The sequence below is a fragment of the Diachasma alloeum genome, unplaced genomic scaffold (assembly GCF_001412515.2).
Source record: "Diachasma alloeum isolate Michigan unplaced genomic scaffold, Dall2.0 Dall_scaffold_00208, whole genome shotgun sequence".
NCBI lineage: Eukaryota > Metazoa > Arthropoda > Insecta > Hymenoptera > Braconidae > Diachasma > Diachasma alloeum.
Window position 1 is genome coordinate 1,768,723 of NW_021680373.1, and position 17,189 is coordinate 1,785,911.

The window sequence follows — 17,189 nt, forward strand, 5'->3', positions numbered from 1 at the left end:
GAGAGAGAGAGAGAGAGAGAGAGAGAGAGAGAGAGAGAGAGAGAGAGAGAGAGACCCAGTAGCATCCACCAGAGAGGCCAGTTCGGTTGTTCCTGTACTCGAACGCGGTCTTTCTGTTGCTATGCCGGCACCTCATTTCCCCCCCCCCTCCGCCCCTCTTTCCCTGAATTCGCTCGCGCGCGCCAACGAATACTCCTACCTTCCCTCGTCCTCCACACATTTCCTCCCCTTTATATCTGTACGAGGTATACGGGAATATATATGCAGCAGAGGGCCAACGTCCTGCAGGATCTCAGTCTCTCATAGCCAACTTGGAATGACAATGGCTCACTGTCAATTCCCCCCGCCCCCCATCGCCCCCTCTTTTACTTGCACTCCTCTTGATTTTTTTCTCCCCTGCAATTCCTTTTTTCATAAATTACTTTTGTCCCAGCTCTCGTCAACACGATATGTGGGGTAATATGCACCCACTTGCAATCAGCTGTTTCTCAACACCAACAAAACACTTTCAATTAACTCTATTTATGGTGTTTCGTCGGGGGGGGGGATTGATGCATGAAAAATAGTATCAATTCGTTTTGACAGACACGTAGGATGTATTTATATGCATATATATGGTAAATGAAAGCACGTCGGTGTGGGGTTTGTGTATAGCTAGCATAGCAACAACCGTTGTCCGCTTGGGAGTCCCATCGACTCCGCACGCGCGCCGCAGGAGGGGGGGAGGGGGTTTTGGGAGAGGGGCGAGGGGGCGAGGCGTCCGACGAAAAAGGAAGGAAGGAAGGAAGGAGGAAGAGAGGACCCAGAGAGAACGAGTCAGCTACGGTTCGCAGCGCGAGAATCTAGTTTGCCTCGTCGATGCCTACTTTAACATCTTCGAAAATTTACGGAATAGGCAATGATTGGGGCTTTTTTAAGTCCCAACACCCCTTCTGCGGGCGCTCTGGACGTATTAGTCGGTTTGATGGGTTATTTTTAGGGGCTGGGAATTTTTTGGGTTTTTTTGGGAGCGTTTTTACATATTTTTTAAAAATCAATTTTCAAGGACCATTGACGAAGAAGATCCCTTTAACTTTGTATGGGGGGGGGAGGGTCTTGAGCACACGGGGAGTAGTCTATCGAATAAATCTCACTTTGTAGCAGCCGCTGGCGGTGTTTACCCGACGCCAATTAAACAGAAACGAGTTACACCCATAAGCTTTATGCATCTCATTTACATTGTTTTTATTTACATTTTCCTCTCATATTTTTTTTTCTTTCGTTATTTTAGGTTTTTTTTAGAGGTATTCTCGTGGGGCGCATTGTCAGTGGCATATAAAAATAATTCGCGTCACTGGCAATGGCCGAAATAATATTTGCATAAGCAAGTGAATATGAAGTTGCTTTCACTCGAGCGCAAATTTCATTGAGCACGCTCGAGTGGTAGTTTATTTGTAGATTTTTCTTTGCTTATTTTTTATTTTTAATGCCACCGCAACCATGCAGTTTGACACGAAATCGTATGCCTCTAGCCCCTCGTCATTGGGTAAGAATGTCGCGGTATCTTTTTTTCGCTGGGCTGGCACCACTCGGACATTCACTCGCACTCGTATTTTGTTGATTGAATGATTAATCAGGCGAAGTTGGGGAGTTGTATTTTTGGTTATTTCTTTGTGCTTGGGGATTTTTTTGTTATGTGCACGGAGAGAAACTTTCTAGGAAAATTCTAGTATGAGTACTGAAAAAAATCACAATTCACCGGTTGTGAAAAATTCTAGTGCTGTTATTAAGGTAAAATTTGTCATGATTTCTGGTAAAATTTCTGGGGTTTCTGTGAAATTTTCACAGAAATACGGGGAAAAATTCACGTTCTCTTAAATAAAATTTCCAGTTCCAGCACTGGAATTTTTCTCTGGCCGTCACTTTGCGCCTCTTTTACCCTGCTAGCACTATAATTTTTCTAAGAAATTTCTCTCCGTGTGCGTTTGGGAATTTCCGTTGTTAAATGTGGCAGTTGAATTGCGCGGAAAAATTTTGAAGATATTTTGGAGTAATTAGAGTTTTCCACGTGAGATTGGGGGAGAAACTATTTTTTTACGTTCCCTTCTTATCAATAATGTTTAAACATTCAGGAGGCTTTTTTTGCATGACATTGATTTTTGGCGAAATTTTGAAGATGGAAAAATTATAGTTAGGGCTACGAAAAGAAAGATAAAATTTTTTTAAAGTAAAATATCATTAGGAGAATGAACAGAAGAGCCGGTGAGGCATTATAGGCTGACGAAATGGGGCGCCTATAAAAGCGTAACGGCAGTAGGAATGGAACATGAAAAATTATAAATAATAAAAGAATTATTATTTTTTCTAGGGATTTATGACTCATTTTCAGTGAATTTCAACTTTGGCGATTTTTTTCTTCAAATTTAAGGGAAAAATTAATTTTGTGAATGAATTTTCTCTTAAATGAATAATGTTTTGGCTGAATTGTGAAGATGAAAAAATTTGAGAGTGAAATTTTTTTAGTTTTTCGCGATTCATGATTATTTTTCAGATAATTTTACTCAATTTTAGGCATTTCTCCTCTAGATTTCAGGGGAAAAATCCCTTCTTACATAAAATAACTGTCAATGCTCCTAAAAACTGTAACTTCTTTCTCTGCGTTATAAATTATCCTTGAACAAAAACCGTAATCGCTAGAAATTGCAATTTTGTATAATTTTCCTTAAAAAATACACTCTCGAATTTTTCCACAGACGGTTTCACACCGAAAAATCAAAGATTTTTAATTCCAAATAATAGAATAACTGCAAAATATCCGATAAAAAATTGCATCTCTAATGCAAACAAAAAACAACCGCAGTTTTTTTTAAACAAAAAAGTTCTGAAAAACTGCAAAAATGGGGTTAACTGCATTCACCCTGTTCCCCTGAAAGATGTTAAAAATTCCAAACTCATCGTATCACCACAAAAAGAATCTCTTTTCCCCCAAATTTCAGCAATTCCAATTTTTTCTCGTTTCACCGTGTGGGAAGCGCTCGCTATATCCGGACGTGGGCCGGGAGTAATAACAGTATCCCAAGAGCCAATTATGAACCCAGTGACACATGTATTACGTCCATAGCCACGGAATGCACATCCGATCACCCCAAATTATTCCATATCCATTTTAATAAAACGATTTATTATGTTTTTTTTCGTGTTCCTCCGAACGACAACAGAGGAGAAAACAATCGTTGAATGAAAGCCGAGACTATTATTTATTTGCAATGCACACAGTTTGCGTGTCGATACACGGGGGCTGCTCTTGGTGTAATTGAAGCCGTCAGTGTTGGATAAAGAGAGCTGCGTGTGTTCCACCAAACGATGGAATGTCACTTTGTCAAAGAGTCTGGGAGGGAGGGGGGGGGGCATGGGGGGTAATGCTATACATTCACTAATTGGAGCATGTCCTCAGAGTCTCATCGTATTTCCCCAGGATTTAAGCGACACTCAATGATAAATAAGGGTGAAAGTCCAAACCTCAAACATTGCACAAAGAAAAAAAAAATTTCATTCTCGAGAACAAGAATAAGATTTTTCTTATTGTCCTGCTTTTTCTGGTCCACCATTCGCAATGTTTCACGCTGCTATGATGAAAATTGAATTTTCATGGACAGTTTGAGAGTAATTTTAAGGGGAAAAATCATAACATTTCAATTTTTACTGGGAAATTAATGGAATTCCCGATTTTTGAGCAGCGGGAGGAGGAAAATTCCTCGGTTTTCGTAAATTTTCAATCAATGCAGGAATATTTAGTACCAAACTGGGGTGAATCTTCAATAATTTTAAAATTTGAGAGCAGATTTACATACACATACAATTTAATTTTGGATAGATTGAGAATTCAGAAAAGTTGTTGCCTGAATTTTCAAAATTTTCAAGATTTTTCAGTGCCGAATGGACTTGAAAATCCAGATTTACGTGAATATTCAAGAAATTAACTGATCCGTCAATGAAGAAATAAACAGAAATTTCACGTAACTTTGTCGTTGTTAAAAATTTCAAGCTTTTTCACCTGAAATTTCAAGAGTAAATGTGGGCATCTACATGAAAAGGGCCCACTTTGTCGGTTCGGAGCTACGTATATTCCGATAATCTTAGTGAGATTCCTCACATTTTGAGCCCACAATTAACACGATAGATAGTATAAAAAATGACGTCAGTATAGAAGATCAAAAAATCAGTTTAACATTGGTTTAAATGGAAGGTTTGAAAACAAAAACGTGAATATTTCGCAAAATAAATGCGACAAAGCGGGCCCTTTTCACGTGAACGTACGCAATTTTCTAACAGTATTGAAGTTACAACCGATGTTGTTCAATTTCAGATTTTTTTTCCACCGCCAAACATCTAAAACCTCAAATCTCCTCGTTTCTCCCAATTACCCCCACTTTCCTCCATCTCCCAGGAATTTTGATTGAGGGTAATTGACGATTAATCGCGTATGTAGATTCACTTTGGGGTTGAAGAGACGCCTCGAAAAAAAAACCTGAAAAAAGGGTCTGGCAACCCTTCTGGTCATCGCACGGTAATTTTACATGGCAGGGGGGGTCCCTCACCCACTTGGCGAAAGGGAGAATCATGTGGGAGGGATGGGAGGGGGCGTAGATCAAGAAACATGAATGAAGCGGAATGCGTGCTGGCTATCGCACGGCCTGTGTCAGCATTTCGTGACCTCGCCCCGAGGGTTCTCAACCGTCATAGCCCCCCGTCCACCCTTCGACGGGGATGACACGCGATTTAACTCTTTTACCTCAACCCCCCGCTGGAAACTCTTGTATGAAATTATTTTCCTCCTTCACGCGTGGAGAGCAAAAAATCGTTGCGGAGGTTTATGCGAAACCGCGAGCACTCAAAATATTCTTGTTTTTTTTACTGAGAGAAAAATTTATTCCCTTCATTTTCATAATTATTTTAATCCAGAGTTTTGCAGAAAAACTTGGAGTTTTATGACGGGAAAAAATTTAATTTTCGAATGGAAGAGCGAGTTTAATGAACCTTGCGCAATTATTTAATTATTTAATTACTAGAGAACGGGCGCTTTGCACCTGTCGCTAAATTAGTTTATGCTATATTATTTTATTTTATTTTTTTCGCCTTTTCCGTCTTCAGGATTAGATTAAGTTATTTCGATTTATTCTTATTCTTAATTTATATATTTTTGGCAATTGTAAAACTGAACCTTTTACAGCCCTACCGACGAAGAACCCTATCAAATATCTTTTCGAATAATAGAAGAATACCCATCAATTCGACTCCTATCCTTGCTTTTCGATAGAATAAATAGAATAAATGACAAAAATTAAGAATTGAAAATTAAAAATTATGTAATTTAATTATTATTTAATTTCTTTTTAACTACATTAGAGAAGAAAAATATTTTCAAACTAGACCTGTTTGAGCCCAAAAAGCACAAGTTACAGTGAAAGAATAAATTACCTCTGCGGGAAAATTTTCTTTCACGAAAATTAAATTTTTGTCGTGATCATCAGAAATATTCCTAGAAGAATTCGAGCTGTGGACAGAAAAAAATATAATTTATTGTACGACAATCATTTGATCTCATAGAACTCCAGAGGTTTAGACCACAGAAAAAATCCATTGACGAGGAAAAAATATTTTTTTCGCAAAAAAAATTGTCCCCTCGAAATGATTCAGTTCTGCCAACAATTCAATACGACAAAAATTTCCGGGATTTGGCACGAAAAATTCAGACGAAAATTTTTAACAGTGTAGTCTACTCCGAGCTTCAAACAATTTCCAACAGTTATTCACAATGTATGTAATTACCCATTCATTTTTTAAAATGCCCTCACACAATTTCATCGACAAATTTTCTGACTAAAAATCTCAAAATCTGAATAATGTCCCCCGTAAAAAGCCAAAAGACACATGGATATTCTCAAACTTTTTGAGCGCGTTATTTATGTGAAATAGGAGGGAAATGATGAGGGGGTGCGATGCAGGAGGACATGGGGTAGCTTCAGTGGCCCGAAGGAGTTGCCAAGCGGTTTCCTCCCCCTGCACTCTCGGCCTTATCTCGGCACTTGCACTCGTACGAGCCTCGGGTACTTTCTTGAGTCAATCGATTCGCTTTTAGTTCCCTCTTCTCGGGGCACAGTGTAACGCACCCCCTCCCCCTCTCCCCCCTCCCCCTACCCGCTCCCCTACCTCTCATTACCAACGGGAATATGCAAATGGGGGCACACGACTGAGACGTTCAAGTGGAACGACGACGCTCTACGCAAGGTGTAAACAGTGGAGGTTTTTTAGAATGAGGGAAAAAAACGTCTCGGGTCTGTCAGAGGAGACTGTGAGAGCCCCTGTCCGAGCGTGTTAATGAATGATATATTTTTTTTTTTCATTCAACCGCGCCCTGACCCACATTTACAACACTGGAGACTCGTGGAACGCACGAGAGTCCCCCCTCCTCCCCTCCATCGGGCCACCCACATGCTTGACTGTTCGCACATTTTCCTAGTCAATGCCACTGACGATTTAGAATTTTCATGTCCTTCTTTTCCTGAATTTTTCCCTTTTATATCACTTCAGTAGCGAAGTGGTAAACAGTACTAGTCAATTTTGACTATTGGCCAGTTTTCAATGAATATCTTGGAATCTAAAGAAGGTAGCACAATTTTTGTTATGACCTTTTTTGTAGAGCTGATTGAGAGCTACAACAAATGTGATTACGAAAATTTCGATATTTCTATTAGATCCGGAAATATTCTTCAAAAACTCAACTGGGAGATGAGTCGACTTGAACCGCTTTACCACTTCGCTACTGATTTGATTTTTTGTTTTTTTAATAATATTGACATTGTTTAATAATTTTTATACCTTAGGATACATCTAGGTCTTCCTCGCTGCCCATGTGCTTATTCAATTTAATTAATTATTGAAAAAAATCATCAAGAAACAAAAAATTGAATTATAAATCTAAATGCATTGTTAATTTTCTATTTTGCTGATTTGGATGACACGATTACTATTTATTTTTTGTAATATATTCTTGTGGCCTAGTAGCAGAACATAAGGAGATTGCATAGAATAGAATTGGCCCGCACGTTCAAATAAAAAAAGAGTAGGAGATTTACAGTAAATGACGCAATTAAAAAAATTGGAAATTTCAATCTCTTTCTTTTCCGTTTTTTTACCTTTTACATTATTTACTTTTAATTTTCAATTCTATATGATATTTAAGTTGTTCAATAATTTCAACATCTGTCCACATCTCCCTAGCTGCCTTTTGTCCTATTTGATTTCACTAATTATTATTGAAACAATTGATTAGAAACCCAAAAATTGTATTACAAATCTAAATTTATTTTTAATTTTTAATTTTGTTGACTCGGGTGATGCAACCATTATTTATTTATTATAATGCACTTCTGCGACATAGTTACAGTATATAACGGGTTACATAAGCTAGAATTGGCCCGTAAATTCAAGTAAAAGGATGAGAAATTTACTATAAACGACGCAATTATCCTTCACCGACTTTTTTCATTTTATATCATTTACTTTTGATTTTGATTTTTTCAATGACTTTTCAATTATTCAATAATTTCAATTCGTGCTGTCCATTTTCTTATTCAATTTCCCTAATTATTAAAACATTTTCTAAAATTGCAATACCAATTGAAATTTATTTTCAACTTTCAATCTTTTAAATGCAAATCATAAAATTATAATTTATTTATTATAATGCATTCTGGCGACACAGTCGCAGTACATAACAAGATTGCATAATACAAAATTGAGTTCAAGTAAAAGAGCGAGTGATTTTACAATCTTCCTCAATTTTCCTTTTCTCAGAATCATTATATTTTCCTTGAGATGAGAACAAGCGAAGTGTTTATCAATTTATAGTCCTGACAATCCAGAATTTTTATCTCCCCATTTGTTTTTCTATTTTATTTTTTATTTTTTTGAAGACGAGAGCACCTAAATTATTTATTAATTTAATTCGTTTTTTTTGTACTGGTGAAGAGGGCGAGAAGTTGGACGGTTGGAGGGAGAACTTAAGCCACCAAACAGGGTCGTTATAATAACGATAATGCGTTAGCGAGTGCCAAGCCCTCCCCCACTCTCGTTTCTCGTTGTTGCCCTCGGACGACAAACGCATACGTCAAATTAACGACTGCGGTGGAAACTCAACTAGGATTTCATTATATACCGAATAGTCGAGTGTATTTGAGTCGGCAGTGGTCGAGACGCACGATGCCAACCGACAGGTCGTTATACCCCTCGTGTTTTTTTTTTTTACAAAATCTCGTAAATTTCTTTTTATCACCCGAAAAAGGGGGAATTTTGTTCAGCTGTTTTTTTTTCCAGATTTATTGAATTGAGGGGGAAGATTAAAAATATAAACACATCTCGGGAATTTTACGCCAAAAATTAATGCTTTGCGATTCATTAAGTTCTGGAGAATAACAGAATTATCATAAAACATCGGATTCGGGGAGAAAAGTAATGAGACGCAGTGCAGCTATTTTGGTTTTATTTCAGGGTAGAATGGAGCATTTTTAGTCGGCAATAACTTGGGATCTGCAGAGTGAAAATCAACATTTTTTTTTTCATTTTGAAGATTTTTTTAGTTTCTTCAAAATGAATTTTGACTCGTCAAAATTGCTTCGTTCGGTTACGAGATATTGACGATTCAAGAATACCTATTTTACTTCATCTACCACACAGAAAAAAAAGTTTTGATTTTCAGGGACATGTCATTAATTTTTAGGGATTTATCAATAATTATTGGTGATACTGGACTCCGGCTAGAAGGATCCTGATTATCAGTGATTTTTATCAGTAAAATTTGGTGACGGATTCCTGAAAATCAGTGAAATTATTCTGAAAATAAGTGATGGTTTCTGAATTTCACAATCGCGAATTCCTAAAATTGAGGATAAATGCCTGAAAATTAGTGACACATCAATCAACAATTAGAGATGAGTGCCTGAAAATCAGTGACATTATTCTAAAAATTGGTGACGATGTCACTGAAAATTGATGACAAAATCGCAGAATGAATTCCTGAATAAATTCCTGAAAATTAAATGAAATGTGTTTTCAGTGAGTGGGAGAACGGGTACCGGTGGTGCACCATTGTACGGACGTCTTGTAGCCGAGGAGCCAGCAGTATGTGGTACAGGTGCTGGGGGTGTACCCCAGGAAACCCCAGCGGATATTCACGCTATGCAGGCGAGGATACCCCACAGGTTTCGGGATCCAGCGACTGCTCCCCTACGAAAGCTCAGTGTTGACCTCATAAAGACCTACAAGCACATCAACGAGGTGAGAAAACATTTCACTAGTCTTGAAGTTTCGTGGATGAACCGTCGAGCGATTCACGGGACATGCAAATAGAATTCCCAAATTTTTTAGCAGCAGGGGGACGAGAATTCCCCAATAACACTCGAAACATGAGTGAATTAATTTGTTTTTTCATCATTTCATGATTTCTCTATCATTTTTACTGCTCACTATCCCCTTTTTACTAAATTCTCATTAAACTTCTTTAGTTTAACTCAAAAAATTATATTTTGGGTCAGGAAAACTGATGAAATTTACTCAAACATTTCACAATCCTCATGGACAGTAAAATTTCAGTAAAATTTTAAATTTTACTGAAAATGAACTAGAATTCCCAAATTTTTTAGCAACAGGAAGACGAGAATTACCTAACAATACTCGAAACATCAGTGAATTTATTTATTTTTTAATCATTTCATGATTTCTCTATAATTTTTACCGCTGACTTATCCTCTTTTTACTAAATTTTCATTAAACTTCTTTTATTTAACTCAAAAATTTATATTTTGGGTCAGGAAAACCGAAATAATACTCGAAACACAAGTGAATAATGTCAACTGAAGACGTTCTGAATTCAAGAAACAACATTTCCACAAAGTAATCGAAAATGTCGGTTAAACTGAGCACAGTTAACCTCGGTTTGAGCAATAATTGCTGAGAATTATCAACTTTCTCTTTGGATCTTCAATCTCTTTTTTTCTCATTAGGATCTATTTATTACGAGAGTTCTGAAATTTAGAGATTTTTACTGAAAATAAGAATTTATTCTGTAGGAGTGAACGGGGTAAAATGAGATGACGAGACTATTCTATTTTCTATTCCATTTTACCCCGTCCTCCCCTATAATTGTGGATAATACAAAACGTGAGTTCATTGATTATTGAAGGATTATCCAATGAACTATTTTTATTCATTATTTCATGACTTCTCCATACTTTTACTAAATTTTCATTACGCGCAGAGAAATATTCAACAAAAATTACGTATCTTTTCCATAATTCCGGAGCGCAATGTGGTTGATAGGATATTTTACGGAATTATCACGGAATTTTTCCAGAGCATTCCGTAATTTTTACCTGAATCTCCTGTGAAAAATTACTATACCATCACTTAAATTTTCTGAGTCGATTCCGTAATCGGTGAGCGAACTGTGAGGTCCGTAATTTTTACTAAATATTTCTCTCCGTGTAAACTTCTTTGGTTTCCCTCAAACATTCCTATATTGGATGAGGAAAACCCGATTAAATGTACTCAATCCTCATTCACAATCCTCACAAAATTTCGGTAATCGTGTGCACACGATGAAACACATCCCCCAGTGCTTGAGGGTTGTCATTCCCTTTTTTTTTTTGTGGTTAAACGGCTCGTCATGCCAATGGCCCTGGGGAGACGTGGGTGGGCTGCTGAAGTATATGTAGGGGGTGAGAGAGTGTTAAAAAAAAACCTGTGGGGTGACTTGTTGGCGCACGACTCTTCTGTGCTTGAGTTCGCTCATCCGTTGAGTCGTTATGCTCGTTCTCGAATGTCCAGCACCTCCAGACATCCCCGAAATGATTTTTTTTTCAACATCTCCACGCGCCAACGACAGCAGAACACTCGAATTGTCATAACAGGGGACTTCTCAGTATGAGGAGAAGAATAAAAAGAACATATTTTTGCATTTTATTCACCTTAACGCTTCGCTCCAATGTCTGAGTCTCATTTTCATTCAGCGAAAATGGGGAAAAAATGTAATTTGAACGTGGGTTTCAGTTGACTCATGTTAAACTCGGGAACAATGAGCAATAAAAATGTGAATAACTGAGAGAGGCCAGTGAATCATGCGTTTCTGGGTATTTCCACTCGATCAAATCGATGAGGTATAGGTGGAGGAAAATCGTTTGTGGCTTTTTCGGGAAAATTTATTATTCTTTGGGCTATTCGTCTTCTACGGAAATTCAATCAACTCTAGACTCGAAGGAGTGGGACATTAATATTGTTTATTACACAAAGTATTTCATATTTTCATTCATTAATTAATCACGGAAAAATTGGCTTTAGATTATTTCAATGAAATTCATCAGCAGGAAAAGTAAAATTTGAATAGAATCAAATTTCACGTGTCCAGCTAACATAACTCTATTCTTATTTTTTTATTAGATTTTATGAGTTCTCGATATTTTCCATTTATTTGTTAAAAATGGAGATCTATGGATGACGATAAATCCTTTCTAGCTTTTCCGTGAAAATTTATTATTCATTCGGTTATTAGTTTTCCCCAGAAATTCAATCAACTCTCACTCGAAAAAGTTGGACATTAATATCGCTTATCACACGATATTCCAATATTTTTATTCATTTAGATTATTTGAATTCAGATTATTCGAATAAAATTCATCGACAGGTCAAGTAGAATCTGAGTAGAACCAAATTCCCGTCAACATAATTCCATTACTATTTTTTAATTAAACTTTATGAGTCCTCCATATTTTTTATTCGCTAGTTAAAAATGGGGAATGCCCTACAGAGAAAAAGATGGAGAGAAATCATTTGTGGTTTTTTCGCGAAAATTTATTATTCATTCGGGTATTAGTTTTCCCCAGAAATTCAATCAACTCTCACTCGAAGGAGTTGGACATTAATATCGCTTATCACACGATATTTCAATATTTTTATTCATTTAGATTATTTGAATTCAGATTATTCGAATAAAATTCATCGACAGGTCAAGTAGAATCTGAGTAGAACCAAATTCCCGTCAACATAATTCCATTACTATTTTTTAATTAAACTTTATGAGTCCTCCATATTTTTTATTCGCTAGTTAAAAATGGGGAATGCCCTACAGAGAAAAAGATGGAGAGAAATCATTTGTAGTTTTTTCGCGAAAATTTATTATTCATTCGGTTATTAGTTTTCCCCAGAAATTCAATCAACTCCCACTCGAAGGAGTCGGATATTAATATTGTTTATTATCGTGAAGATACCAGATTGGTCAGATCATGGGGGAATAATGGTGGTACGATGGCAGGAGGGTAGTGGTTGAACCGAGTGAGAAAGAAATATAGTCGGGAAGTTATGATGGCGAGAGGGGAGGTCGGATTGGCGCCACCCGACGAATAAGCGACACACGTACCAGACTACTGGCACAGTGGTGAGGGCGTCACGCGAACTAAATTATCCGCGACGACGAAAACCAGTGATACAACGCTGCATTTCTCCCACAATTTCACTTACACCAATTTTTTCCCTGTAAAAATTAAATTCAACCAGTTGAATACGTAATGCCAAGGGGAAAGTATCTTAAACGAAAATTCTTACGGTTATATACCAAGACAATCGGACCCAAATTTTAGTCCCTATGGATTTCCGGAAAACATTCTAAACAAAATTAATTTATTGCATTCTCATAAGTTCATTGTTAGAAAAAAAAATGAAATTTTATGGACAGTTGACTACTAATTTTCGGGGGAAAAAATCATGAAATTTCAGGTTTCACTGGAAAGTCCGTAAAATTCCAGAATTTTAAGCAGCATAAAGACGAGAATTCCTTAATTTATTTGAATTTCCATTCTAATATGAACAATCAGTGCCAAATTACATTGAATTCGCAGTGAATTCTCCGAGATCTTTAATTTCATGAGTTTTTTCCCCTAAATCGCATTCAGTGTCACTGTCCTTCAAATTCAAGAATATATTTACCGGAATTTTATGGTTTTCTATTAATTTTCCAGGAAAAATGGATCTGAAATTTACAGTTTTCTTTCATTTTTCCACGAAATTCTAAATTTTCAATTACGAAATTCCTTGAAATTTCAATGGTAACTGAATTCGATAAAAATTTCCAAAAAGTGTATCCCAAATGTCAGATTGTCAGAAATGTTTGAATCAAAAAGAAATTATCTGTTAATTAATTTCAATAAAATAAGGAATGCTTTCACGAAATTTCCATTTTTTAGAGTTGAATATTGCAGAAACTATGTTGTACAAAATTTCACAAAATTCACCGCATTCGGAATTATGTCAGGAGAAATTTTTTCAGATGAGGAAATTCTGCACAAAAAATTTTCATAACCCATCAGCTCAAAATCATTTTTTCCCCAGAATGTCCTCATCTAAAAAAAATGTCTTGCCATTTCTCTATAGAATCATTTCATTAGCCAAATGATATAGAAAGTACCGACTCGATTCGGCTTCCACTTGAATTCTCAAGCAATATTTACAAAAAAAAATCACCCACTAAATTTTGCTATTCCTCACAGATCCCCTGATATTTCTTGAGCAGTCAATTGAGCGCCAAGTTGACTAGTTACCCTTTACCACTGCATTCACTTGACCAGTCCAGCATTCGAAAGCATTTTCCTCACATTTTTTCCCCATCCCACTCCTACTTATGTCCACCTCGCGGTTGCACTCATACTTCCTCCTAAAAAAGGCATTCTAATTTCTCGTTAATTTCTGTCAATTTCTCGTCCACCCAATATTCTCCACTCCGGAAATTTCCCGGGGAAAATATAAGTGGAAGAGAATAACTTGCATTAATTACTATCTAAAATATCATCTTACGATGTAATGAATTCCCTCAAAGATTGTTTCAATAATCGAAACCAGATGTTTTCCCTCATTCCCCTCTTATTTATCTCCATTTCTTGCCGGCCATCGCGGTCTCGTCCCGCCGAAGAGACAGGGGTAAGGACCCCGAGTCGAGTCTGAATCGTAACGATAACTGCGTCGCGATTAAACGACTTGGGATATCCCGAAGGTTTCTTCCAACGAAGAGACAGACGAAGAGAGAAAGATCCCGAGATATCGTATCGTCGGTACAGCCATTATTCTTTGCCTCCGAGGCACGCGAAAACCGTTTTCTCATTTCTTTCCTCAAGTGCACACACTAGGTAACTCCCTTCCTCTTTTCTCTCCTTCTCCTCCCCTCCCCCTCTCCCTCCCCCGCCCTCTACACCCCAGCCGGACTCTAGGATTTCTCGTTTCTCTCGTTTCCTTTATTTTTCAAATACAGGACTGCGCTCGGGAAAAACTCACGTTGTGAAATCTCAATGTAGTCAGAGATGAAAAATAAAAATTAAAAGTCAATGAGGGGGAGGAAATAATTGATGAGGCTTCATACGGCTGGAGGGTGGGAAAAAATGTGCGTGATCCAAACGGTATTGGAGGCTTGCGGCGGATGCATTCCTAGGATGGGGATTGGTATGAAACAGCCAACATTCGACGTCGGGGAATCCTCCAGTTGTCCATGGAGCTTGGTCAGGTGCCATGCGAGTCTCATAGTCCCTTCATTCATGAATGCCCTCTCATCCCAGTTGGGTCCGATCCCACAAATAATCGAAATTATTAGTCAGTACTTCGTTCGTTACCGCCGCAGCTGGAACATTACTACTGAAATTTCAAGGGGTGAATGGCGAAACTTGTTATGTTTTGGAAATTCATTCACGGGAGGTTTTCGTATACACTAAAAAAAAAATTCTAGGAATTTCGTCACTGAAAATTCACAATTTTAGGGAATAATCAATGGGAACTGTAAATTTTGAGTCAGTTATTCCCAAAATTCATTGGAATCAGAAAAATTTCGGTAAATATGTTCTTGAAGTTTCAATTAATTCAAAATTCATCGTAATTCGGGAATGAATATTCATGATTTCATTGAAAATTCAAATTTATCGAGGATTCGTCATTTCAATGCTGTTCAGAAATTTGAAATTTTTGAGTGAACTTCAAAAAAAAAGAATTTTCCGAAATTTTATGAAAAATCTGTCAAATTCTGAAGTATTCAATGAAATTGACATTTTCAGAATTTTTAATTATTTGAAGTTTGAAACTTCAAGCAACTATTCTTCGCCATTTTCAATTTTTTGAAAATTCTATTTAATGTGATGTTTAATTTTCACAATGAGTTTGAGAATTCTAGCTGTCGTTTAACTATCAATGATCTCCTTACATGGAGATCCCAATTTTCTTGAATTTTCAAAGATAAATAAGAGATTTCATAAACTAGAAAATTTCAGTGAAATTTCAAGTGAGAAATCTTGAAATTTATAATGACTCGTTCACATGAAATTCCTATAAATTTTCTCTTTCGAATTCTGGAGTATTCAATAACATTGCCAATAACATCATTCATTGCCATGTTCATAACCACGTGCCAATAAAAATTATTAAAAGTTGTGAAAATTCAGGCAACCATTCTTCACAATTTTCAATTCTTTGAAACTTCAGTTTAATGTGATGTTTAATTTCCACAATGAGTTTGACAATTCTAGTCGTCGTTAAAATATGAATGATCCTCTTGCATGACGATCCCAATTATCTTGAATTTCCAAAGTTGAATAAGAGATTTCATGAACTAGAAGACTTCAAAATTGAAGACTGAAACATGAATCAGTACTTTCTGCGATTACCCACTGGTAGAAACTCCTTCAATTTCAACCAAAAAATCTTGAAATTCATAAAAATTCATTCACCTAAAATGTCCGTATATTTTCATCCTGAAAAATCATTCAATAAAATATCCACCGCGCGCAGTACAAAATGAGCAAAGTAATTTTTCACCACCGAACAAAATCCCCCTCCCCGCTGCCACCTTTTCTTTCCAATTCCTTTTAAATGAAAGTTATCGTCTCAAAAACCTGCAATTTTCATACAAAAAAGTCTTGAGAAAAACTTTGTCAAAGAACCGGAAAACAGTATAAGACGGAAGTGAAAACGCGCTCGAGGGGCGGGTGGGAGGTGAGGGAAGGATGAAAGATAAAAGAAAATAAGAGGTAAAAAAAGCCGCCCCCCCCCTCCCCAAGTGAAACGAAATAGTAGGAGATGAGACGAAAAAGTATCGATACTTTGGAAGTGACGTAGTGATTTTTCGAACTCCTTGAGAAGCTACTGGAATGGTGAGTGCCGTGTGTGAGGTATGGGGGTGACTTTATAGCGGTTTGCTCTGCAGTGAGAATGAGACGAGACAGTTTCCACCACTCGTATATATGCTAAACTCCTCCAACTCTGGATTGTCCATTGTTTTCCCTGGTACAGAAACCACTTTTTCGGATAAGAAGGTGAGAAAGACTGATTTTATTGGTTTTGCGAGAGGGGGAGAATTCGATTCTTGGCGCCTCTTGCAGCATTTCAAATCCAACTTGGCATATTACATGTAGCCACCCTCTTCTCCCAACCTCTCCACCCTCTTCCTCCGCCACCACGCATACATGGGAACTAACCATACCTCTGATTCCCTCCTCCATTCGCTCGAATCTCCGCTATTCGACTTGTCGATTCGACAAATCCCCTGGAAATAGACTTCAGACGATAGGGTGATCAGTGTGTGGTTCACCAAAATCGACAAATTTTCTTTTGGTTTAACAAAATCGTCGGGGCAATGGAATTAAATCCGGTTGTGAGGGGGGGGGGGGGGGGGCAAAAAAAGGTTGGGAATGTGTAACTGCGGTACATGAGCGGAATAATGGATGTAACGAGGTGGGATTGGGCTGGTGGGTTAATTCGATTCTATTCGCTTTTTGCGGGAATGTCAAACTTTCCAAAAATAACATACTTTGACGTTCAGCTCATATTGACAGGTCAAGTTTAGGATGTTCAAGCGCTTTTTATGTATGAAATTATGAAGTTTGGGGGTGCAGTGATTTAATTAACGTCAATCCAATTTTTTTAAGAAAATTAATACGTTTTTGCACATTCTTTCCTTGAAATAATAAATTTTTTTCAATTGTAGCAAACGGTCGGAATTCACAAGAATTTCGATTTTTTAATGACCAAATACGCAAAACTGAATTTTTTGGTGGAAGATTATTTCTAAATTTTAAGGGAGAGTGGGGTAAAACGGCCTCTTTCGACTTTTTTTTTGATACTCATAACTC

General features: G+C 37.1%; 1 protein-coding gene across 2 annotated transcripts in view; it reads left to right on the forward strand.

The window, feature by feature from the left end:
* LOC107036358 (serine/threonine-protein kinase minibrain) overlaps positions 1-17,189 on the forward strand; it is a 56,913-nt gene that overhangs the window by 19,288 nt on the left and 20,436 nt on the right. For both annotated transcript variants that reach the window (XR_001460782.1, XM_015254291.1), the window contains exon 3: positions 9,095-9,315. Coding sequence is in view for 1 of the 2 variants with exons in the window: in XM_015254291.1 (XP_015109777.1) it covers positions 9,095-9,315 (221 nt within the window). In the remaining variant the exon portion in view is untranslated. The remainder of the gene's footprint in view (positions 1-9,094; positions 9,316-17,189) is intronic.